The sequence below is a fragment of the Tursiops truncatus genome, chromosome 2, assembly GCF_011762595.2.
Source record: "Tursiops truncatus isolate mTurTru1 chromosome 2, mTurTru1.mat.Y, whole genome shotgun sequence".
Lineage (NCBI taxonomy): Eukaryota > Metazoa > Chordata > Mammalia > Artiodactyla > Delphinidae > Tursiops > Tursiops truncatus.
In genome coordinates this window covers 117,342,029-117,368,721 of record NC_047035.1, presented here as the reverse complement: position 1 = coordinate 117,368,721, position 26,693 = coordinate 117,342,029, and the positions used below count along the sequence as shown (strand labels likewise).

The window sequence follows — 26,693 nt, the reverse complement described above, 5'->3', positions numbered from 1 at the left end:
TTGAGGGGGTGATACAGAGTTTATTGAATTAGATTTTTCTATTTACAACTGAGATCACATCTACATACTATTTTGCTAGTCTACATGGGTACATTATTTCTAACGAGTTTAGACTTACAATGAATGGGCTCAATCATACAAAAAAACACACGCACACACTCACACTAATTGTTTTAAAACAGTAGTGCATACATTACACTCCTCCTATAAAGCCAGCTTTGATTAAAAACCGCTAGTTTCAAAGATCAGTCTGATTTTGAAGATGAACCAAGATACACGCTGTATGATTCTAAAATCTATTTTAGCCATTTTGTACAGTTGCTATCTTACTGAACTATAGTATATATTTTTTAAAAGGACACTGATGAGGGGCACCATCTGGTATTACCTTTAACCAGACAGCTGACTGTCTCCCCCTCCCCCCAAAAACCTTTGGCCAAGAGCTCTCCATTGTGAAGACTGAAAGGACCCGGTGATACTTCAGCAGCAGTCCCATTACTGCTTGGAGGTAACAGAAGCAGGTTCATGTCCGCCTTTAATTCTACCACACTACGCAACTCGCAAATGGTTCTGAGATTAGAACATTTACCACCGTACTTAAACACTTACGGACATGGAGAGTCAGCTAGAACAGGGGAAAAGAAACTCACAGGTGGGTAGGTAAGAAGGTGGACACGTGAAGAGCCAAACTGCTCTGTCCGACACCTGTGTACATGTGCTTTAACTAAATGAACTCAGGAGGCCAATAGCAGTGGACCTGCTCAATTCACCTTCCAAATCAGAACAAGACTAAAAAAGCTCAGGTTTGAGTTTTCTACTATGCATAGGTTCCACCGGTGATGAGCAGCTCATAAGCAGGATCTCTACTCCTTCTGCACAATACGATGCAGGCACACAGCATGCCCAGCAGCTGTGGGAAGAAAACAACAATGGAAAAAAAAAAAAGGCTGAAAACCCTCTTACAGCAAGTGCGTATTTCTTTGTTGGCAATGGAACTGTTTCTAAGTTCAAAGATCTCAAATCATCAAAAAAGCACTAACAGTAACGGAAGCAATTTCAAATGAATACATTATCTTTTTAGGATCTAAGTACCAAGTTTTAGTTTCCCTGCTTCACACCTAAGAACAATTTGTGAAGCCAGCAGAGAATCAAGTCTCTCCTAGTGCCATTCCCATCTCAATCTAGAGCAGTGCTGCATGAAAGAACTTTCTGCAGTGATGCAAACAGTCTATACTGAGCTGTCAAATATGGCAGCCGCGAGCCACGTGTGGCTACTGAGCACTTGAAATGTAACTAGCGCAACTAAGGAGTTGCAATTTTTATTTTACTAAAATTAATTTAAATTTAGACATATGTGGCTAGTGGCTACAATACTGAACAGCAAAGGTCTAGGGAGCGGAATGATCAAGACTATGTATGGTGAGCAAATTTAATGGTGGTGGGTTTTTTTGTTTTGTTTTTTTTTGCGGTACACGGGCCTCTCACTGCTGTGGCCTCTCCCGTTGCGGAGCACAGGCTCTGGATGCGCAGGCTCAGTGGCCATGGCTCATGCGCCCATCCGCTCCGCGGCATGTGAGATCTTCCCGGACCGGGGCACGAACCCGTGTCCCCTGCATCGGCAGGCGGACTCTCAACCACTGCGCCACCAGGGAAGCCCTAATGGTGGTGTTTTTAAGCATCTGGATTTGAGGGAGATAAACTTTATAACAAACCACAAAGTGAAAAGCCCAATACATGAGTAGCCCAAAAGCCCTATGGGGGAAAACCAATCCTGATACTAAAAAGTATAGTTCAAAGGTTTTTGTTCCACAATTATTTACTATTTTTGAAATCTAGGTTTGGCTCTGTGGTATTATATACATATTACTTTTTAAAGGTCACTTTTCCTTCATCATTTTATTTTAATAAGGCCTAATCCTTCCGTGGTAGCAAAGTGGAATAGTAGTGCCATGTTATTTTGGATAAGCGAGAGGATTAAGCTGGATTAAAAAGAAACGATTCTAGGGCTTCCCTGATGGCGCAGTGGTTGAGAGTCCGCCTGTTGATGCAGGGGACACGGGTTCATGCCCCGGTCCGGGAAGATCCCACATGCCGCGGAGCAGCTAGGCCCGTGAGCCATGGCCGCTGAGCCTGCGCGTCCGGAGCCTGTGCTCCGCAACGGGAGAGGCCACAACAGTGAGAGACCTGCGTACCGCAAAAAAAAAAAAAAAAAAAAAAAAGAAAGAAATGATTCTAGAATTTTTGACCTGGCTTCTTACAAAATATAAACAGGTACTAAAGAGCTAAATAAATTAATTTGCTGCTCTAACTTTTCATAGACAGTGAAAGGTCTCAGTTATTTGATTTTTAAAAGGCAGGGCCCTCTGTACATATGGGGTCAATCTAATTTCAACAAAGTGTACCTGATCCATAAAAAAGACTCTCAAAGTCTGAAGTGGAAGATTACTAATGAGACACATGTACAGAGAAAAAGGATGTCCTCAAACTGATTTCTCCCTGATAAAGTCACACTCTCCAATTTCTGCCCTTATTTATTAGCCTCTATTCTACCCATTCAGGATATATACTTGCTGCTTGAATTCAACAGTTTCATTATATCAATATTTGCTGAGTGCTTACTAGCGCAAAGCACCTTAAAAACATTTTAAAAGTGGATATTGTTGAAAGTTTACTAAATATCTTAAGCCAATTCTAGACATGTTTAGTATCTAATTCCTAAAGAAATACATTTCCATTCACTGTACAGCAAAACATTCTTAGAACAGCTATAAGATCAAACACAATTATGTTCCCAGGCAATGTTAAATTGAGCAATAAAAATGCTAAGCTCTGAAGTTGCTGATTAGCTTGGGGAAAAGATCTCTTCCCATCCCCACTTCCTCACATTCCTTTCAGTTGGCTAACTTCTACCGAAGGAGTCAGCATTCTCAAAATGGGGTCTGAAATAAGTATCCTTTTTTTCCTGACTTTAATTTCACTTAAATCAACTTGCACTGATTTAAAAACAATTAAATAAATTTGATAAAACCCTACTCATGCTTGGAAATGAGTCTGTTTAAGAACATTAAATACTACAATTTAAAAAAAAACATTAAGCACTACACAATAACTTCTTATAGTGCAAACCTCATCACTAAGTATTACAGGTCCATTTCCAAAGCTTTGCTATACTAAAATCTCATCAGTTATTGAAATTTTCCAAAAACAGATTTTAAAATATCACACAAATATTTTAGCTCCAGTGTGATTTCTTGCAATTAAACTTTCCCCTGTAGTAGTCACATCATGAGAACTAATCTACACTTAGTCCAAATATAACACCCAGCAACTGCAAAAATGATTAGTAAATACATAGGCAAGTGGTGATTAAAAAAACTGCCAAGGACTAAAATGCTCTGTGATACACTAGGTAGGTGGCATTATGGGGAAGTAGGTATTTTATACAAGGTAATTAGAACTGCACAATGAAAACATTCTTTTCTGAGAAAAATTTAGAAATACCTATCAAAAAGTCATCCATATTCTCTGACCCCTCAATTTCATGACTACAAATATTTTGCTACAGACTTTGCCCATATATACAGAGGAAATTCACTACTTGCATTTCTGTAATAGCAACACTTCCATAAGTGCCCATTAATGTAGATTAAATTATGAAGTATGTCCAAAAACTGGAATACTATATTGCCACAGTAGCATATTAATTTGTTTTTTAAGAAGGTACAAAAGGTTACATATCATACATTATATGTAACCTTTTGTACCTTTTATGATACTTTTGAAATGATAAAATAGAATTTTAGATATGGAGGACAGATTAGTGGTTACCAGGGTATGGGGGAGGGGGCATAGGACAGAGGTGGGTGCAATTGTAAGAGTTATCAGGCAGACACTTGTAGTGTTGCAACTGTTCAGTATTTTGACTATGGTGACGGATACAAGAACCAAACAGGTCATAAAGTTGTACAGAATTGAATACACATATAGAAATGAGAAATCTAAAAAAAATCAGTGGATTGTATCAAGGCCAATATCCTGGTTGTGATATGTAATAGTTTTGCAAAATGTTAACCACTAAAGGAAACTGAGCAAAGCATACAGGATTCTGTCTGCATTGTTTCTCAAAACTGGAGGTTGCATACAATTATCTTAAGAAAGAAAGGTAGAAAATTGCATCCTATAAGCTTCTATTTGCATAAAAAATATTTATGTGCTTGTCTAACCACAAACTACTTCTGGAAGGATATACAGGAAACTGGGAACAGTGGTTGCCTCTGCAAGGGGGGACTCGAGAGCTGGGGTCAAGACTTGAGAGGGAGGCTTACCTCTTACTAAATTTGTATCTTTGAAGAAAATTTTATCAAATGGGTTTTTCAATTAAGAAATTTTCAAGAAGTTAACAATTAAGATTAATTTCCCCAAAATTAAAAAAAAAATCTTAGCCATTCAAGAATTAGCTTCCCAAGCTTTGGTTTTAAGTTTTTAAGGAAGAATTACTTGAAATACTTTTTTAAAATGACTGTCAGAATCAAGCCACTCAATTTTAACTATCTGGGGGCCCAATCTGAAGTGCTATTCATTTATGTATTTTAACTCATTTTAATGAATTAAAATAGAAGTCAGAAGAGGCAGGAAGGAAATAAAGAGTCTCAACCTCCTTCACACTTGGCATACAGACCAGAAAAAAGCAACAAGGCCTTGGGAACCAGTTCTCTGTGAAATTTTGCTTTCCATCATTCCATCTTTAAGGACATGCCAACGTTGTGAGACTCCAAAGACTGACAATTCCCATTTTCCCCATACTGCCTGTGCAGTGAGCCTTACACACAGCTGAAACTTAAGAGCTTGCCAAATCAAAACCTAGATTTTATTATTATCACCAGACTGTTGAAATATAAAATTTATAGCTGATCATTTGTTCATTTAAGAGGCTGGCTACTCTCAAAGAAGTGAAATACCTTGCTCATTAAGAAACTAACAGTATAAAGGGTGTAGCAAAATTTTTAAAATCTCATTCTCTTATAGTTTTCAGGTTTTTCTTTCTTGGTAATTTTGGTCCTACCCAAACCTAGACTACTTAACAAGACTAGAACAAGGGTGGGCAGATGTTTCATAAAGGACAATACAGTAAATATCTTAGGCTTTGTGAACCAAGAGACAAAATTGGTCTCTGTTGCAACTATTCAACTCTGTCACCATAACACAAAAGCAGTCATGGACAATACATAAAATGTGTGGGGCTCACACAAAAAGAGGTGGTGGGCTAGATTGGCCCACAGATGACCAACACTCAAACAAGAGGCTTTTACTGGTAAATTATGTTTATGGGAAAATTTCTTCTTAAATTCACCTTTATGCCTTAGAACATCAATGAAATGTAGCTTAATAGTACCACAAATCACACTCAAAATCAAAGGAGACAACGCTTAAATATTTTTGATACTCACAACACTACCAAAAATCAATCAATCTTTCCCATTATTTAAAATTGAATTTTCTGTGATAGCTCTTAGAGCTTCCCCACTTTAGAACCCGAAGAAAAGTGCTAATCATTTTTCAATGCTATTACATTGTGTATTCTAACCAGTTTAAGTGTCAATTTGCTGTCAGATTTCATTAACAGAATTTAGGAATTTAATCTTCTGAGAATCTTAATTCTTCAATCTGTAATTGGAGGCAGAGTACACATGGAGACGGGGTTCAAGCTTTAGTGATGGTCGTAAGTCATGCTATCCTTGCTCTCCCTCATTTTCATGGCCTTTAAAACCAGGGACTGCAGAATCTCCAAGCATCCTTCTAGCTCTTTCTCTATCAGGATAAGTATAAAAGCATAAAAGCTCTCTGCTCTTTGAGTTGTTTCTGCCTTCATTCAGGTTTTCCACAAACATGGCACCAATCTACATCAGATTTTTAATATCAAAAGTTTAAACATTTATAGGTACTCTTAAAAAAAATAGTAGAAAATTCTTTTATTTCAAATGGATGTTTTTCCCTTTAAAACCAGTTTTTAAATTTTCAAAACTACTAGGTTTTGAGGCTGTAAAAGCTCTGAATCCCTGACTTAGTTTTGCTGAACTGAAAACATCAAAGCTTCATCAGCCATTATTTAAGTCAGGGTGATTTAAGTATAAAATGCATATGAGAAGGCATCCTTAAGAGACTAGTTAGAATATTTATTAGCCCCCATTAAAAAATATTTAATGAAGAAATATCTGACTGGTTAATAAGCTTAACTAGATGAGGGACATATCTAAAGTGTTGATTTCATCAGTCTTCTATATACACGTTGCACATTTCATGATCAAAAGCACCATACAGTTCTAAAGTTTTTTTGCTGCATGCTAATACATGCAGCTTTATTACCACACATAAAATCATTAAAAATGCACAGATCAGGATTTCACTTGGGAAAAGAGACCTCCCTCACGTTTCATTATTTTTAGCTAAATGAATGTGTTTACACAAAGAAAATATGAAGTACACCCCTGCTGATCAACAGACTACTGCTATGCTGAGCCAAAAAGAAAACGCTTAGAAGGGCAGAGACCATAGCAAATAGAGCTCGGCTTTTCAATGAATCATTTCAGAGCTCTCTGAATTATCAGCAAAGTAAACATTCACCCTTTTGCCATTTTATAAGGCACTTCCTGTTCAATACACTAGTTTCTGTTCAAATATACAGAGAGCAGACAAGCCAAGCAACTTACATATAAACTAGCAATTATGTTGGTTTTTCTAACAATTAAATGATATCAAAACTTTCTTCAAGTAGACTCTCTAGACCTGAAGCATGTTTCAAGAACATACTAAAAGAACACTAAAGAACACTCTGAGAACTAGATCTGATGCAAAGGATTTTCAAATAGTTGTAATATCCTCTAACAGAATCCCTAAGATATAATGTATATACCCAAGAAACTAGGAATGCAGATTATACTGGGCAGAAAAATAGCCATCTTTCTTACTTGTTTTTTATGTGGGTATGAGGGATAAAAGATGTGTATGGGTTTTTTTTTGATAAAGTGACAGGTAATTAAAACAATTACCAGCTACTTTGTACAAGCTCTTATTAAGGGGGAAAAAGACTGTTTTCACTGGTAGGAGCTGGGACAAGTCCCCTCAGCTACCAGAAAGACATGGTACATTTCCAAATATGCCAAGTGGTATAACAGACTTCTTGATGACGGTCCTTCTAAAAAAACTAAGTCCACAAATACAAGGGAGGTTAGAATCTCAGTTTTTAATTAAAGGTCATTCCTGTAAAGTGATAAAATTGCTCCCGTTACTGTAAGAGACTAGTGTAGTGCCACTAGTCTTGATTTATGTATATGAACATATAAAACCCTTGACGACAGAAAAGCAAGAAATGGAAGGAGAAATTTTAAAAAGATTAAAATAGAACTTTCCACTTCCAAGCTGAAATACAGCAGTTTGATTTTTTTTTAATTCTGTGAAGTTCTACTGAAGTACCTCCCAAGAATACATTATGACAAGAGTTTGTATTTTGAACAGGTCACTCACTAATCAAGTCAAGAAAATAAGATAAGGAGTCCCCTCACACATGGTTCCCCCATCCAGATCTCTGGTTTCTGGGACCATTCTGGGTCTATGTCTAGAAACAGGAAATGGAAGATGCTGGAAACTAGTGTCTGGTACCTCAATCACTTCCAAGTTATCTATATACACAAAGATTAACTGTACTTAGTGATTAAAACCATTCAGGGTTGCCATCAGAGAACCAGTACACTCTGAAAACTCCTTGGCTAGCTGTGCTTACCTGAATAGCTGCAAATGCCAGTGCTGCCCAGATAACATGCATCATGATTTCTTGTAGCTTCTTCACAACTAGAGCTTCACACCCCTAAAACACCCAAAGTCATCCTCATTAGTCTTTTTAAAAAGTGAAAGCTGCAAGGTCACATATTACTACTCACTGGCAGAAATGGAAATGACAGAAACTAAAAGAGGGAAAAAAGATAATGCATTTGAAAATAATTTATATTAAAATTAAATGGCATTAAAGACAAGTAAAAGAAGGTAGAAAAGAAGTTCCAGGTAGAGATAATTCACCAAGAAAAAAAGCTACCAGGCTAGATTCAAGTGTTGGCCAAGAAACTGAACTTACCTCGGCATAGAGGTCAGAAGGGTGGGCCAGACTGCCATTACAGCTGCTGGCGGTCTCTCTGCAACAGCTAAGAGGGACACTCTGGTTTTTGGTTTCTTTGAACCAGTCTGTATTTTCCCAGTCTGAATAGTTGTGAATTCCACAACAATGCAGCTAACAGAGAAGAGAACAGAGATATTACTTGTCACAGAACACATACCCCTGTGCCGAACTTTAGAGTTCCATGCACTGAAGAGCTTTAAGCTACTTTTAGACCAGTGATGTCCAACAGAACTTTCTCTAATGATAGAAATGTTCTGTGTCTGTATGCTCAGTATGGTAGCACCCAGCCACATGGGGCTATTGAGCAATTAAAATGTGGCTAGTGTGACTAAGGAACTGAATTTTTAATTTGAATTTAAATAGCCACATGTACTTAATTAGTGGCTCTAGAACCTCCATTTGAGAAATCATATTGCCCACAAGGGGTAGTTTACAGCTAAGAAAAATCTTTACACTTTGCCTGTTAAACATCTAATCCTGAGTTAAATATTATTTCCAATGACAAAGTATTTAAAATATTTTGTCTGAAATGTCTGGGACTTACTTTAAGTTAATCTAGCAAACGATATGTGGGAGTAATAGATGAAACAAGATTGACAAAAAGCTGACAATTTTGAGGTGGGTTTATGGATACAAAGATCTACTGTACAATTCTCTCTACCTTCAGGTATGTTTCAAATTGTCTACAATAATTTTTTTTTAATGGTTTTGTCTGTTATCCTTTCTGGTCTTGCTTTCTCAAGGTATATGAAGACTTCTCACCTCCTTTGAAGTCCATCTGGATGCTGAACTTTCCTGTGACACGTACCTCTCTTCCATTATCACCTCTTTAGCTAATTATTTTTAAGGGAAAATCAGATGCTTCTTATCTGGCTGTGACTAGGTAATGGTGGGAAAAAAAACTTTCCAAGGGTGAAGGTAAGATTATCGGACTTGGACTTCGCTGGTGGCGCAGTGGTTAAGAATCCGCTTGCCAATGCAGGGGACATGGGTTCGAGCCCTGGTCCAGGAAGATCCCACATGCCGTGGAGCAAATAAGCCTGTGCACCACAACTACTGAGCCTGCACTCTAAAGCCTGCGAGCCACAACTACTGAGCCTGTGAGCCACAATTACTGAGCCCACGTGCCACGACTACTGAAGCCCGAGTGCCTAGAGCCCATGCTCTGCAATAAGAGAAGCCACCTCAATGAGAAGCCGTGCTCCTCAAGGAAGAGTAGCCCCTGCTTGCTGCAACTAGAGAAAGCCCATGCACAGCAACAAAGACCCAAGGGAGGCAAAAAATAAACAAATTTATATTTTAAAAAAATAGCATTGATCATTTAGTTTAACAACTCATGTGTAGCTGCATTTGAAAAAAAAAAGGTTATTGGACTCATCACGAAGCTAACCACAGCTGTAAATGTATACTGCTAATTTACATAGTAACAGAGTTAAGTTTAATGTTTGCTCAACAGTGATTGGTCCTCAAAAACAAATTAGCCTCAGAAGAACTCACCTGTCTCTGTACATAATCAATAGCCCGGCTAGCAGCATCAGGGTTGGTTCCATTGTAGGTCTTATATACTTTCTGAATGCTGCGATCAACCTCATTTTCCACCTGAATTAAAACAAAGAATTCAGTCCCTCAAAAATACTGATAAAAGTAACATTAGTCAAGGCTCCAGCTAAAATGCCCTAATGGCATGTGTGCAAAGTGGCAAGATATTTCCGTGAATTTCTTGTAAGAAAGAAGTTTTCTCCCTTCCTGCCTCCATGTAGATTCAGGTAAAACTTCAGACATATTATATCACACAGATTAAAAGCAATCACAGAGAAGATTGTGTGCAAGATGGCAGGCTACCAATTTATTCAAGAGGGAGAAAGCAGTTGAGCCTTGAGATAGGTGTCCTAACTTATAAACAGACCACCTTCTTTCTCAAATAAGTTTTCAGTGGGTTCTCAGAAGACCTACTCATTTTCCTTTCCTAAAGGAGGTAAAAATTAAACAACTTAAAAAGCCCCCACAAGATACTTTTGGGACAAATACCAACATTATTTCCATTTTACTTATTTAACGTTTAATTAGACTTGGGCAAATATGTAAAAGTAATCAGCAGGTTAAAAAAAAAATCAGTCCTTAAAAGTGGCACCTTATGAAGAGCTGCAGTTCAATGTATGTGAATGAGAAGACAGGAAATAAACTCTCCATAATGTATTGCCAAGTGGCAACTAAAGTGTCATTTAATAAAGTTTGCTTGTATCAGATTCTCCTTACCCTTCTAAGATGATTAGACCAATTTGGTAATTTTATCAGTGATGTAGTAAGACTATAAAATTGATAACCAGATCATAGGTAGGGGCATAATCCACTGCATTCTTTTTTTGGCATAGCTCTCTGGTACCTTATGTAGCAATGGTTGAATATTAAATTGGCATATCATGCCTTTGACTCAAAATCGTAAGAGAATAACCCTACTATGAGAATAACCCTACTATGCCTTTATAACAGCTCTATAGTTATCCCCAAATTAACTTAAAGCAGCCTGTTTAGCCTTAAATGGTACAGTAGATGGAAAGCAAAAGCAGGAAAAATAGAAAGGAAAGGGGAAAGAAAAGAAGAATGACCAGAAAAGAGGAAAGAGGGGCAAGAAGGGAGTGGCTGGCAACAGTTGCCTTAGTGTTTGAGTTGGTAGGACCCCTTTTTCCTCAGGAACAAATTGCAGGATTACAACTCCCAATCACCTTTTTCTATGTCCAGAACCAACGCATTTTTTTTAAAAAGAGGCAATGGAAAATGAAATCCTCAGTTTAGTTCTTCTAAACAGAAATCTGGGAATCTATATAGGGAATCTATAGGCTGAGGAAATTTGAACAAAGTTCAAATTTCATTTCATTTGCAGATCATCCTATGGTCATTTAAAGAAAACTACCTACAAACTAGGACAGTAGTAGAATTAACACTTTGCTATATTAAATGAGACTAGAAGTCCTGACATATAATTTCTAATTATCCTTACATTTTCAAAGCAGTGGCTAAAGTGAAGTCAGGCAAAAGAAAATGTTTACTCTCAAAATGAGTTTGTTCTATTTCACTTGAAACACTTAAGCCACCTTTTAAAACATACATTCCAGTAGACAACATACCTTTGCTCTGTAAACATATCCCAAAACCACTACAACAACTTCTGTGACAAAAACCAAGAGTAGGATGATGACAAACTGTAAGGAAAATGTAAGGAAACATTGTCAAAAATTAAATACAAATGAAAAAATAACTCTAAATACTCTCTTGATAAAAAGCAATTATCTGAGATAACTGCTGGAAGTTTAAGACAAGTGCTAATTCTGTTCCAATTATAAAGAGAGTCAAATAGAAAATGGAGTTTCATGCTCAATTCAAGCAAGTAACACAAATGAATATTCCCACATACTATGACGACACATGCGATCAGTGAAGAGCTAACTTACCGTGGCAAGTCCACAGCGGCTTTCCCGGATTGTGGCACAGCAGCCAATTAGCCCAATAATGAAGAGCAGGGCTCCTACAGCTATGATCACCACAGCAGGGATGAGAGTGTACACATCTTCAAAGAAGTGGTCATAGTCGTCATAAGTGATGAAGACATAGGCTCCCACATAGCATAAAATGCCAGCTGCTCCCTGTTGAAAACAAGGTCAGAGCGCTGGTAAAATTCTCCAACCCCTGCTGGTAAAAATCCCCACTATTTCTTAGCATGTTATAACTCAATGAGATTTTCCACCACTTTTAAATCTTTGTAGACGTTTTTTCTGTGAAGCTGAAAATTATTCACTAGTAAGAGCATTTCGTTACTAAAGTTGTCAAGTTTTCCAAGCTCCATCTACTTTTCAATAGCTGCTGGTTCATCTAGGACCAAGAAACCATGAATCCAGTAAGTAAGACTGATGACAAGAATGAAAACACACACACATCCCAAAGCGCTTCTGTAGCTCAATTACATGTCCAATGAGGGTCAGTGTGGAGGTGGGGACTGCCCCCAGCAAATGGGGAAATCGGGTACAAGTGGCAAAGGCAGGATTTGAACCCAGGCGATCTGACTCCAGAATCTGCATTTATAATCTCCATCTAATGACTTGGGGAAAGAAAATACAATAGCAACTAATAACCATGATACCCATATCTAAAACATTTGCTGTCCTAGTTGAGACTATGAAATTTACCATTTTCATAGCTAGAGGGCTACGTTACTAAAGAACTGTACAAACCCTTTAGGTCTATTTATTCTTTAGAATCGTGTTTCTCAAACTACATGAATAGGAATCACCTGAAGATCTTATTAAACTGCAGACTGATTCAGTAGGTCTGGGGGTGGGGCCTGAGATTCTGCATTTCCAACAAGCTCCCAGGTGATGCTGATGCTGCTGATTCTTGAACTACACTTTGAGTAACAAAGGTTTTAGAGCACCTAAAGGCAAACAATGCAGAAAGTCATGGAACAGCTGCTGCTCCAGACACAATGCTCCAGTTACAGAGTTTTACATACATTTTCCTTTTATCATTGTCAATTTTGCTATCATTGTGTACCAGCACAATACTGACAGCCCAATGCTACTTGCTTTTATGTGAATGAGCAAATACAGTGTGAGGTTAAGTGTTAAAACATTTGGTTTAATGAATTATCATTTACAGAGCATTTTGAGACATTCAAGTAAAAAGAATTACTTCACCATTCTTCAAAATTTTAACACATAAATCATTAATCTTCAAACTAGAAAAGAGCCTCCACAATGATACTGGAAATATCGTTAACTCCTCTCAACCTGGAAACTCAGTTTATTTCTTTTTTTTTTTTTAATAAGTTTATTTATTTATTTTTGGCTGCGTTGGGTCTTCGTTGCTGTGCACGGGCTTTCCTCTAGCTGCAGCGAGCAGGGGGCCACTCTTCGTTGCGGCGCACAGTCTCATCGTGGTGGCTTCTCTTGTTGCGGAGCACCAGTCCCAGGCACGCGGGCTCAGTAGTTGTGGCGCGGGCTCCAGAGCGCAGGCTCAGCAGCTGTGGCGCTCAGGCTTAGCTGCTCCGCGGCATGTGGGATCCCCCGGGACCAGGGCTCGAACCCATGACCCCCGCATCGGCAGGCGGACTCTCAACCACTGTGCCACGGGGGAAGCCCTCAGTTTATTTCTTGAGTCTGTGGGACCCTGTAAGCTTGGGCGTCATCAGTATATTTTCATATACCAGGCCAATAGAATCATTCAGATCTGGAAGAAAAAGACCCCATTTATGGAAAGTTGAGAAAGTAAGTTGATTTTTTTAAAAAATAATAATGAACTTTTAAAAAGAGAAGACAAGACTAGAGTAATGGAGGCAACTTAAAAAACCATAATCTTTTTTTTAAAGCTTTTTTAAAATTTATTTTTATTTTATTTTATTTATTTTTGGCTGCGTTGGGTCTTTGTTGCTGCACGCGGGCTTTCTCTAGTTGCAGCGAGCAGGGGCTCCTCTTCATTGCGGTGCACAGGCTTCTCATTGCGGCGGCTTCTCTTGTCGCAGAGCACGGGCTCTAGGTGCGCGGGCTTCAGTAGTTGCGGCTCGCGGGCTCAGTGGTTGTGGCTTGCAGGCTCTAGAGCGCAGGCTCAGTAGTTGTGGCGCATGGGCTTAGCTGCTCCACGGCACATGTGATCTTCCCAGACCAGGGCTCGAACCCGTGTCCCCTGCATTGGCAGATGGATTCTTAACCACTGCGCCACCAGGGAAGTCCAAAAAACCATATTCTTTTAAAACTCTCCTCTGGCTTTCAAGAGGCCCCACTGCTGGCTTTCTTCCTATTTCTCTCACTGCTTGCTCTCTCATTCTCTTCATGGACTCTTCTTTACCAGACAAATGTTAGTGATCCCCAGAGTTCTACCTTCAGCCCTATTTAAATAGTTTTCATTTTGTAGGCTCTCCTTGGGCTATATTAGCCATGGCTTCACCAGCCACTGCAGCTCTCTACCTAAGCCATCATCTCAGGATTACACATCCCCATCTGGAAGCCCCACAGACACCTTGCCCTCAACTTACCTCAAACCCTCTCTGCCTTCCTGCCCACTCCATTAAACCTTCCCTCATATTCTGTATTCCAGAGCAAATGGCACCACAGTTATTTTTTTCTAGTCAAATGCCTGAGAGTTACTCTATTTTCTTTCTTTGTCCTACCTCTACATCCCATCAATCACCAAACTCCTTCAGATTTACTTTCAAAACACTACCTGAATACCGTAACTTCTCTTCAACCCTCTGCAGTGCTTCTGTCTTAATGTGGGCCTTACCATTGTTCACCCTAAACCTTACTTCCTGACCCTCCCTGTCCCTTAATAATATGTTCTTTATATGATCAGTTATTTTTGTTAAAAATATAAAACAGATCAAGGCATTAGCATGTTTAAAATCAAGATGAGGCAAATAAGGCCCCTGATAAACTAAGCTGTTCCTCCCTGCTTTTCAGGCTCAGACTCCATTACCTCTCATGTACCCTGGACAACAGAAAGCTGTTATTTCCAAATGTACCACATATCCTCTTACTTCTTTACCTCTGCTATTCTCTTTGGAATGCCCTCTCTTCATCTGCCTGGGAACTCCCTGTCACCCATTAAAATGCAGTTTAAATATCACCTCTTCCTTTTGGAAGCCATTCTCGACCATTTCAGGTTGGATTAGGTGCACTTGGTCACATACCACTCCCTACACAGCTCTAACAGAGCATTTATTACAACTGTTGCAATTATAACTATATATGTCTCAGCATGCCATTAGGGCACAAACTTTGCCTGTCAGTCTTTCAGCCCTGTACCACCATCCAGCACCTAGAACGGTGCCTGGCATATAGAAGGTATTCGTCAAAATTCATTGAGTACACTTCATTTCATCCAGTCCCTTGAAATTGCCCTCCTATCTCAATCATAAAGCTTTGGTTTGACTTTGCTTTGTTTCTCTTCAGTCTAATGCTTATAGTTTTTAGTCCACCATTCAAACAAGATTTGGCAACTTAATCCAGCTTACTGAATTCCTGATGGCCATGACATCTGGAATACATTAGTTTATAAATGCTTCACCTACAGCAACTGTATCTGTTCAAAGGCTCTCAGTTCACTGACATACTTACTTTGGTGACATGTTATTATGGGATGATGGAAGGCACAGGAGAGGGGAGAGAGGAGAAACAGCTTAATAGTCTGGGTGCATTAACTACCGAAGTACATGGAATACTTAACATTCTTACCAAACATTACTTTTTCTTGACTACATATGTGTGATATACAAACACACACGTGTATACACACACACATTTTGTTACAGTAAATACTTTTAGTCCCCAAACAGAATTAGAAGAATACTAAATATGAAGCCATCAAATACTGTCCAGTTTGTCTTCACTAGTCATCTCTCTATCCTTTGGACTCTTAGCCTTTCTTACTCTAATAGGCAATCTTCATTTCTTAAATGGCTTAAATTAAAATGAATTCCATCTTTGAGCTGCTAGTAAATGAAATTTAAGACCACATAAATTTGAATAGGGCTTCCCTGGTGGCGCAGTGGTTAAGAGTCCGCCTGCCGATGTGAGGGACATGGGTTCGTGCCCCAGTCCGGGAAGATCCCACATGCCGCGGAGCGGCTAGGCCCATTAGCCATGGCCGCTGAGCCTGCGCATCCGGAGCCTGTGCTCTGCAACGGGAGAGGCCACGACAGTGAGAGGCCCGCATACCACACACACACACACACACAAAAAATTGAATAAAAACAGGATAAAACTGGAAGATATATGTACTCAACAATTAATCTGAAGCATGGGAAAGTGAAGAACCATCTGCATTTTAAACATGAAATGATGAGTTTTCAACCTAAAGAGATCCCTATAAGGCTCACACTTGGTGCTGCCTGGGTGTGGGCCAAGTGAAATGCTTCCAGTGCAGCCATCCTACACCCATACAGATAACGAATGCAATGGAAGGCTAGGAGGAAATGCCATTTGTAAAGCCGCCTGTTCTTTTCTAATAGACTTGAAGGCAGTTTCTTTTCCCAGGCTGCAAACTAGTCAACATCCAAATCACACAGCAGAGTTGAAAACATAACGCTTCTGTTTTGACAACATACAGTGGGAAGCAACTTAGCAGTTGCACACACCAAAGCAGAAACTGCACTGATTGCTGATATGAAACTATATAAATCAAATTACTGACAGAGACTGTCTCCTAAATTGAAGGTAACTTCAAAAATTTCTTCTTTTAACAACATGTATATATAGTGCTTAATGTAAGTTGTATAGTAAACAATTTATGAAATGACATCAGTTACTCTGAAAATATAGAGAAGGTGTCCCTAAAACAGCTGAAGACATAAAAACAGCAATAAACAACTGCTTTAATGACATCCAACCATCAGTATGAAAAACATAGGTAGAGCTTATATGGTAAACGGAAAAAGGTTATAAGTAATTCCTAACTAGGGACTTTGTAGTCATGCAGATTTTTGATATAGGAGTTGTGGCTATTAGAAAGCCTAAAAGGTAAGCAGGGTTAAATCCTTCTGAAGGGTAATGCTGGGATTGAGATGTATCAAAGGATCTGGGCTTTGCCAACAAACCAGCTGCAGGGGGGGAAGAGGAGGTGCAGCAGAAGAGGGAATGAAATGTAGAACTTGGAAGCAGCTGAACTGCATTAGTCATCGCTGAGAAAATCTGAGCCTATAAGGAGGATTTGTGCCAGGACAGTATACTAAAAATACTCATCCTTTTTACAAATAAGTGAAGGGAAATTTAACGGAAAGGCTGAGACCTGAAACTATAGAAAAAAGAATTTTTTGAAAACCATTCTTCTTTACCTTTTAATAAACTCATGTTCTAAATTAAGTCACAAAATTTTAAAACTTTAGGAAAGCCAGTGCTTTTGCAGAACCCCAAGCTGTTCCTCCAGAAATAAAGCTACCTGTCAGAAAACTTTAGAAGTATGAGTTCCAGAAGTATGACACTTCACTTTATCCTTTTACCCTTCCACTACATATTCAATACATACAAATGTGAAGCCCCTTTAAAATTAGAAATTTCAATGTTATGTAAGATTGATTTTTCTACAGTTTAGAAACCAGTGTTTTGGTTTTACAAACTAATTGTTTTGTTTTTGTACTTTTGAAATCCTCTGTGAAAGACGATGACATGCTAAAATCCACAAAACTCCTAAATTCTTTACTTTTCTAAGGAAGAAGGAATATGAAATGAAAGGGAGCACATCAACCACAGTGATACTTGCCACTGGAATCAGGGAACATTAAAAACAAAACAGCCTTGTTACAAGCCAGGAGGTAAAACACCTCTGCTGTGAAAAGTGCATCTATATGGAAATTTAGAAATGTGAAGGTGCATCCCACATCCCACAGAGCATATGGGTGAAGATAAAGCAAAGAAGAACAGGAGTGATTTTCTTGCAGTGGTATACAGTAGTCATGGATTCATTTGTAGAAGGGAAAGAATCAGGACAGTGTAAAGATGAGGGGACCATCTGAAGTCATTCAGCTAAAAAGCACAGTGTCTCACAAATTCTTGTTGCCTGCAAGAACTACTCCTTCAGTGTGATTTTTGCCTCCAACAATCAATTGGTAAAGCAGAAGCGACTGGAATGTTGGAAGAAAGAGTAGAAAGACCTGGCAAAAACCACCATGTATTCTAGACTTCATAAGAATGCAGATTTCAAAAAGTAAAGAGGGGAAAAACAGCAGCAAAAATCCATCTTATGTACCTATCTTTTAACATTTAATTCAGAGTCTCCTGTACGGTCATATTAGTTTTTCATGTACCTCGCTTCTCTCCTACAAAGAACCCATTGGTAATTCTATGCAGTGCATTTCTGAAAGCTTTTCCAAACTCCATCCCTCCTTGTGCCATTAGTAGTGTCTTAAAATCACCTCAAATCTTTCAGCATTCTACTTACCATAATATTCTCTAGTCACACCTATTTGTTTCAATTCTGACTTACTCTGACGAAATACTTCATATCATTAAATATAATTACTCTTACCAAGTCCAATGCCTACATATTTCATTTACTCTCTTATCACTCAAGAAAAAAAACTATCCCAAAGATTTCAATTCCGGGCTTCCCTGGTGGCGCAGTGGTTGAAAGTCCGCCGCCGACGCAGGGGACATGGGTTCGTGCCCCGGTCTGGGAAGATCCCACGTGCCGCAGAGCGGCTAGGCCCGTGAGCCATGGCCGCTGAGCCTGCGCGTCCGGAGCCTGGGCTCCGCAACGGGAGAGGCCACAACAGTGAAAGGCCCGTGTACCGCAAAAAAAAAAAAAAAAAAAAAGATTTCAAATCCTCTTTCAGAAATTAAAGCTACTCTAACCAAGAATTTCTGAAGCTATTAAAATATATCATTTTCAACCTAACAAATTGGTCAATAATAAAGGCAAGCAGTATTCAAAGATATGTAAGGGTACAGAGAGAAGAGCCCACAGAAGTACAGAATAATATAGAATAATCTTTCTGGAGAGCTATCTGGCAACACATTATTAGCCTCAGCATTTATACTTTTGTACCTACTAACTGCACTTCTAGGAGTCTATTCTTAAGAAAATAAGTCAGATGAAAACAAAGATTTGTATAAGGTATGTTCATCAAAATGTTATAATATTATAACAAAATTATAATAGCGAAAACAAAAGAAAAAACCCTAGCATCCAGAGGTATATTTGCATTATAGCCCTTAAATATGTTAAAGCATAATTTACTAATATGTTTGTGGTGTGTTAGGGGAAAAATACACTTACATGCAGACATTAAAAAAAAGGAAAAAAAACACCAAAATGTTAATACTGGTTGTCTCTGAGTGGTGGAATTATGGTAACGTTAGTTTAAAATACTTTTTAGTGTCTTCTTTAAAGAGCAAATATATTATTTGCATAATCATAAAAGTAAATATTTAAAATTATATCTGAAATTGAGACTTTGTTGTTCTTTCACAAACGAATTCTTAGATCTCTCCTTAACCACCAACATAAAACAGGTATCTCTTCAATCCCAAATATTTTAGGCACTTCTGCCAATCTTCCCTGTTTATCACTTTTCTTGGGTCTGCCTGGCTTTGACTCATCTTTAGATGTTTTCTGACTATCTAACACAATTCTGATCCTTTCAGTACACATCCTTTTTTCCCCCCCATAAATGTTACCTATTAAGGAGACAAGTAAAAAACAAACAAACAAACAAGCCCTACTTGGAGGGGTAAAATTTTGACAGTAAGCCACTTCTGCCATCATTATCAATATCACCATCATTATTGCCATTATTCTTAAAGAAAAAGTATTTTAATCCTTTAAACCAATATTACTCCGATGACATTCCAAAGGTCATGTTCCTCAATTTTGTCCTATTTTCACTGTTTCTGTATTTGGTTTTTTATAATCACTGTTCATCTAGCTTAACAAAGTTGTTCTATTTAATCCAATTTATATCCACGAGTTGAAAGACCCCAAATGTTCAGGTTGCAATGAAACTGGAGATCCGCAACCGCCACAGCCAAATTATTTTAACAGCATGGAAATTAAATATTTTCAGATTGCAGGGCTCCAGGGGTCATCTGAGAAGCACGTAATTTAAACATGCATTTTTCTTTGAGACCCTCTGTCCTCACACCCTACTCTAACTGTAAAAAGAGTCAGTTATTACTACTGGAGCCTGAGGTCCTTAAGCTCTATAATAGTAGAGTTTGTCCTTGCTTGGGTTATGTGTTTAATCAGTAGCAGCAACAATGTAAAATACAGTATGTCAGCATTTACTATAGATTCCCTTTTAGTAAATCAAGAACAAATACATCAATGCAAATAATTGTTCTCATCTACTGACTCTACAAAACTATTAAGGAGGGGGAAGGAGGAAAGAGATGATATTTTTAAAGGAAGACTTGAGACTCTCTGTGAGTATAAGGGGAAGGAGCAGGGGGAGGAGCAGCTAGAAATTAAATTCAATAGACTATTAAATGGTTTTGCCTGTCTGACCCCTCTTCCTATAAGCTGTCAGAGAGCAGGAACTGTACCTCTTTGCATTTCTCAGAAACATGTAAGGCACAGATATTCAACAGGTATTTACTAAGTGAATGATTCTTAGAATATACTTGTTTGATGCAAGTATAAATTTTAAGAAAATAAAATTTCTGCAAAAATCCTAAGCTAAGTTGGATCTTATGGAATAAAATTCATTAAAATATTTCAAAGCATGATAAATATCCTAAAGAGCTACTAAACAACCTCTTCCTTAAACTGCCAACTAAAGAGAGCTTTCCTGACTAAGTTCCCCATGCGATGCGCTCTTCCAGTTAATGATTACTCAGAGCCACAAGGCTCTTGGTATGGTGGACAGCTGACTGAGAATGTAGTAAGACTGGAAACATTCATTTTCCTAACTGTCAAAGTTAAGAAACAGGTCTCCTAAAATACACCACAACTTGCTTTTCTTCTAGTGAATTGAAAAATAACTATGAAAAAAGAAATCTGTTAGCTGGAGGTGTGTTCCAATGACATATTCTTTGTCAGAGCAGTCATTCATGATGATAGGAATACAGGAGGTGGAGAAACAAATTCCAGGATGTTTGATAAAGGTTCCGGTTTAAAAGTATCATATTCTCAACTCAAATGTGCAAGATGTGCTAGAAAAGACAAAATATGTATATGGAGATTTGTGAAGAAGAAGTCTTCCTTGAAATATTTCATTATAAATTTTTATCTTTTAAACAAAAGCATGAAAGTATAGTTAAGCTTTCTTTTGGTAATTTGAACACACCAAGTATATTCTTGCCTTAGAGCCTGTAGGCTGTTCCTTGTATTAAATGTCCCCCATCTCCTCCAAATCACCCCAAAATCTGTTCCTTCATATTCCAGATTAAATTTCACCTCCTTGGAGAAGACTTCTTTGCCAACCTAAAGCAGCCACCCAATCACTCTATCACATCACCCTGTTCTAAGTCTCTGCATAACACATCACTATCTGATATTTTCCTTGCTTATTTTTTTTTTTTTTTTTTTGCGGTACACGGGCCTCTCACTATTGTGGCCTCTCCCGTTGCAGAGCACAGGTTCCGGATGCGCAGGCTCAACGGCCATGGCTCACGGGCCCAGCCACTCCGCGGCATGTGGGATCTTCCCGGACCGGGGCACAAACCCGTGTCCCCTGCATCGGCAGGCGGACTCTCAACCACTTCGCCACCAGGGAAGCCCTCCTTGCTTATTTTTAATTGCCTTGCTCCACCAAAAAAAAAAGTTCTGTAAGAACAGAGATATTCATTTTTCCACCATTCTATCAGTAATATAAGCACAAAGTAGGTATTTAAACATTTGTGTTGTATTTGTTTAACAAAGCAATTTTCCTTAATTATATGTATTCACAGAGGGAAGAGTAATATGAAACTTTTTTAAGATAAGGTAAATTTTAATGCTTATATAAGGCTTTTAAATATGATTTGTATGTAAAGGGTATTTCATATGAGTGAATGATGATTAGTGAAGGTGCCACATTCCAAAGTTGTTTCCAAAAGCATTTAAAAGGTGTTTAACCTTGTGGTATTTCCCACTCCACAGCTGTGTTAGTGTTACTATGGCCTTTCATACTGATGAAAAACAACACCCTAAGCAGATGTGCCAGACTATAAATTCTGCAAGCATGGACAAAGCTTTCTCTTGTAGTCCCTATAATGCCTAAGACACATATGACCAAAATAAATACTAGCCAATTGGTTTTTCTCACAGGGTAGAAAAAGTAAAAGTAATTTGTATAACATGGGTCTTCATTAAGTACCCAATTAACTTGCCAGAATAAAAACCTGAAATTATAAAGTACTGATTTAAACTTGTTTTAGATGAGGCCTCCTGGGTCAGATCAAATGACCCACTGAATTAAGACCCTTGTCTGACCTTGGTGCAAAAGTGCAGTTTAGAGAAGAGGTTAATGACTGTTCCAATAGCCTTCAAAATTTAGTCATGTAACTCAAACACTCCTGTCTTCCAAAAATTATCATGGGTCTAGAACTAATACGCTTACATTTAAAGCTATGCCACTCCATAAAAAACAAAGAGATCCAAGTTGTACATCCCTTCACTAGTCCAAAATTACCTTTCATGCTATAGGCCCTAATATTTTGGAATTTGGTGAGGCACTCTCAATTTCCACTAAGACAACCTTCAGGATTTTAGAACCCACTGTTTCCCCTTTGTCTGAGCCTTTCCACAGTAACTTCCTTAGACTGCACTGTTCAAAATAATCTACACCAAGTCAACATTAACAGTTTTGGCTGTCAGATCATTTAATATCGATCCTAAGTATTTCAAGTACGTATCTATTTGCACATCACAGCTCTTTGAACAAGCTGCCAACGAAACCAGGATATCATGATATAGAGAGGTGTAGTTTAAAGATGTTGACAAAGCAATTAAACTTTAAAACTTATCAACAATCAGTCATTACCATCCGATAGTGAAGAGCCAGTGCAACAGAGCCTGGGCAACTTTGCTGAAGTTGCCCAAGGGAACCTAGATAAACTTTAGAGATGCTCTGTGTAGGGAATGCTTATTCTTCCACTTATAGATTAAGGCATTAAAAGGAGGAAGGGGCCACTATATAAGAATATACTTATTAGAACTGAAGAATGCATTAGAAATTCCCAGGAAGAACAGGTTAACATCTGTTTTATGTACTTCCTCATAATGACCTAATTTTTTAAACTGACAAGTTAAATAGTGTAGTTTAAATGCTGGGGCAGGTTCTAAACAAGGTTAAAATCAGTGTTTTAGAGCAAGTGAGTCTAACACAGCCTAAACAGTTCCTTCCCCTTTCCAAATCTTTTGAAATTCCACTTTGCTCTACCACCACCGGCTCTAGAGCACAGGACAACCTGGGTGTGAAGGCTGGCTCTGCCCCACCTTGCGTGTGCCCCTTTAAGTAAACTTTAATGTCCTCATCTGTAAAAGAAGCACGATATTCCCTGCCAGAAGGAGCTATTATGAGGATACTCCATGTAAAGTGCTTAGCACTGTGCCTGGGTTTTAAAAGCACTCAAATATTAGCTATGATTACCAACATCGTCAGATTCCAACAGTTGGTCCTTAAACTAATACTTTGGCACGAGACATATCTAATATTGTTTCCTCCTTAGTTATGTTGCACTAATCCTGCTGTACGCCACAGTTTTTTTCCCTGCATGTCTGCTTAACTTCCTCATCACAGCTCACAAATGTTTTATTATCCTACTAACCTAGATAAAGAGTGTTTTTACCACACAGTTTAACTTCAATCTTGGCAAGAAGCCACTATGAAAAGTACAACTGAAGTTCATCATAACCTTCTTCACTAAGTGCCAACAGTACCTATACTTACATAGTTTCCAAAGATTAATGAACCTTTGAATTAACTGCTATTTTAAATGAAAATTTAATTATTTAAAGAAAATGGCTCCTGCATTTCCAATATTTTGTTTCATTAGCAATTCCAGTCCCTGAGCTTGAATAGCCTAGAACTCACCTGACAGTACACAGACTCTTCTCCAAAATCAAACTGTTATGCCCATAAAAATCACAAGGAACTGTAAAGGCTACAAAGCTAAGTCTATATCTAAGAATCTTCTTATCTATAGTGTTTCTCATCTGGAGAGCCCTGGAAACTCTTTTAGCTTTTAAAAAGGCTTGTAAGTCAAACTAAAGTATAAGAAACACTGCTCTAATTGGAAAAGAAGAAATCATGGAAACATCAATGACACGTGGGTGATTCTGAACAGTACTATCGGCCCTACCAGTCAGGACTCTTTCCATCACACCATAAATATCCTGAAAGACTCTATGGCAATACATGTGTGTAGTAAGTGCCTTATTATATGTAATTATCCTTTTATGCTACAGCAGTCAGGATATGAAAAGTTTCCTCCTTTGTTGGGGGAGGGGGGAATGTGTTGTAAGAAGGAAAGGATTCCTCCTAATTTAGGGTATGTTTGTGGGAAAGAGTTGAATGGGGACATACAAAAGTATGGGAAGTGGGAATGTTCAAGAAGTGTCCTGGGGACTGGGGACAGGGAAGTGTGTCCAGGACAGCAAGTGTTTAAGAACATGGTCAATGGTGAAGAAGGAAAGGTGACTGAGGACTTTAACTGCAATACCAAGAGGACGTTGAACCTTAATCTACTGCTGAAGCTTTAGGGGTGTGGGCGGGTGTTTATTTTTTAAATGAAATAAAGTGATGTGAGGGAAGAAATGCTTAATAAGATTTATCCGGGTGCAAAGTCCAGATGAACTAGAGGGTGGAGAGACTGACAGGAATAACACAGGTTATTACAAAAGTCCTTGGCGAGATAAGGACCTGAAGTAAGATGAAGGGGCTATAAACACCCCTTTCTTTGAGGGCGTGTCCAAAAAATGTGTAAGCCACCCTTTATTGAAAGTGAACTAACTCAACGCTTTCAAGATCTTGTGACATCCGAGACATATTTAACCAAGGTTTATAATCTCAGGCTACCCATCCCCAGGACCAAACAAACAGACTAATTTTCTGGTTACAGGATTATTTGGCTTCTCAAGTTGAAACCGTTCCATTTTCTGGGCTGGTAACCAGTCAACCAGTTCTCCATACACAAAAAGCTCTAAGGCAAAATCCCTCACCCCTGAGTCGGTAGCGTCCCCGCACTACTGCACCGTTTGCTCGCACGCCTCGGGGCTGCCACTAGAGCTGCCAGGGCTCCGGGCCCCGACAAAGAAAGCAGAGCCCGACCCTTTGGGGAATATCCTATTTCGAGCCTGGTGTCCTAAAAGAATCTGCAATGAGAGCTCTCCGTCCAGCAGGCTGCTCCGGGGAGGGGGGAGGCCGGGGGGCCTCTCAGCGCCGGCCCCTGGCACAGAGCTCGTCGGCGGGGGCACCGAGCCCGAGCGCGGAGGCCGCAAGAAGCCCCCGAGGGCTTCCTCTCACCGCCATCTACGCCCGGAGCCTTCGTCCCAGCCAGTGAGGGACCTAACGAAGAGGCCCCCGGGGCCGGCCCGGGCCCCCTCCCCTCGCGCCTCCGCCACAGGGCCCCCTGGCTCCCTCAGCGCCAGCCCCGGCCCAGCCTGGGTCCCCGCTGGGCCCCACAGGCGCTTCAGCCGAGGCCTCCTTCGGGCCGCACCGCCGGCCCCCCGCCCTCTCCCGCCCGCCGGCCACGCTCACCCAGAAGATGAGGTTGAGAAACACCAGCACGGTCTTGGAGGAGGTGATGCCGCACTGGCCCATGGTGCCGGCGGTCGGCTGAGGCCCTGCTCGGCGAGCGGGACGCGCTCACCGAGCGAGGCGTCAATGGCGACGGCGCCTTCCCTGTGGGAACTGCACGGCCTGCGAAGCGTTCACCGCAGCCCCCAGAGCCGTCGCCCACCCCTAGCCCAGCAAGCACCTCGCTCTTCCGCGCAGCCGCCGCAGTCTCCGCCAGGCCACCGCGCCACACCCCGGCAACCGAGTCCCGCCCCCGGACAGGCAGCTTCAGCCAATCACTCCCGTGGTTCTACAGCGAAGCCACGCCTCTTAAAGGAGACGAAAGCTCAGTGTCCTTCTTGGCCTCTGGCCGCCCTTGGATGCAGACGGCTCCTTAGGGAAGTTTCAGAGGACCAAACCCAGTCCCCTCCTACTGAGCTGCGTTTACTATGCCAGGCTTACAGGTGATTCAGAGTCTGAAGAACGCTGTCTTTCTACCTAGCCCGTTCTCCCCTAAGGAGGTCGGTCCTGACAAAGTAACACCTAAGCATTGTCTGGGAGAAGTGCAGTAAACATCAACAAATATTTATGGAGAACTTATTGTGCCAAGCGCTAGACTAGCTCTCAGAAGAGTCATTGGAAAGGAGAAAAGGCTGGTGAGGGGGTTGGCCATGAGGAGACATTTTCGTGTAGATGTGTGTTGGGAGCAAGGTAACACATGAAGTCCATTCCTGGGTAGGGCATTTTGGAACAAGACTTAGAAAGATGACAGAAACATCTTTTCACATTGCAGCATTTCACACTCTTCCCCCAATCTTGCATTGATCATAGTAATGAACAGTTATTGAGAGCTTACCCCATGCCAGACTTTTTATGGCCATTGCTCAATTAACCTCCATCACAACCTTAGGTGAAGGTATTATGGTTATCAGCTTCATTTTACTGGTGGAGGAATTGAGGCTTAGAAAGATTAACAAACTTACCCAGAGCCACACAGAGACTAGGTGGTCTAGGGCAGAAAACCACATTCTCAGCCACACACGAAACTGCCTGTTTACTGTCTTACCTGCCATTACAACCCTGCACTCCCTCCTCAGTTGGCCCTTAAAGATGCCCATTTGCTCGTCCTTAATCATCTCATTCTCCTGAAATCTCCCTGGCTATCACCTTTCCCAGGTACTCTCACCAATACCTTTTCATCTCAGCCTCCTATTGATTTGTACCAAGCAGCAGCAGCAGCCACTTATTCACTCATTAATAAGCACCACCTCTGTGCCTCACTGTTCTAGGTAGTAGGCATTTCACAGTGAGCAAGACAAATCCTTGCCCCCATGGAGCTCACATTCT

The 26,693-nt window shown here is 39.9% G+C and overlaps 1 protein-coding gene across 1 annotated transcript; it reads right to left on the bottom strand.

Moving 5' to 3' along the window:
* Window positions 1–25,575, bottom strand: TSPAN3 (tetraspanin 3). Its single transcript, XM_019950224.3, has 7 exons — window positions 25,329–25,575; window positions 11,617–11,808; window positions 11,293–11,367; window positions 9,665–9,766; window positions 8,126–8,278; window positions 7,778–7,861; window positions 1–910 (listed from the first exon to the last, which is right to left on the bottom strand). The coding sequence occupies exons 1-7, from the start codon at window positions 25,389–25,391 to the stop codon at window positions 818–820; spliced, it is 762 nt and encodes a 253-aa protein (XP_019805783.1). The 5' UTR covers window positions 25,392–25,575; the 3' UTR covers window positions 1–817.
* Window positions 25,576–26,693: the final 1,118 nt, after the last annotated feature.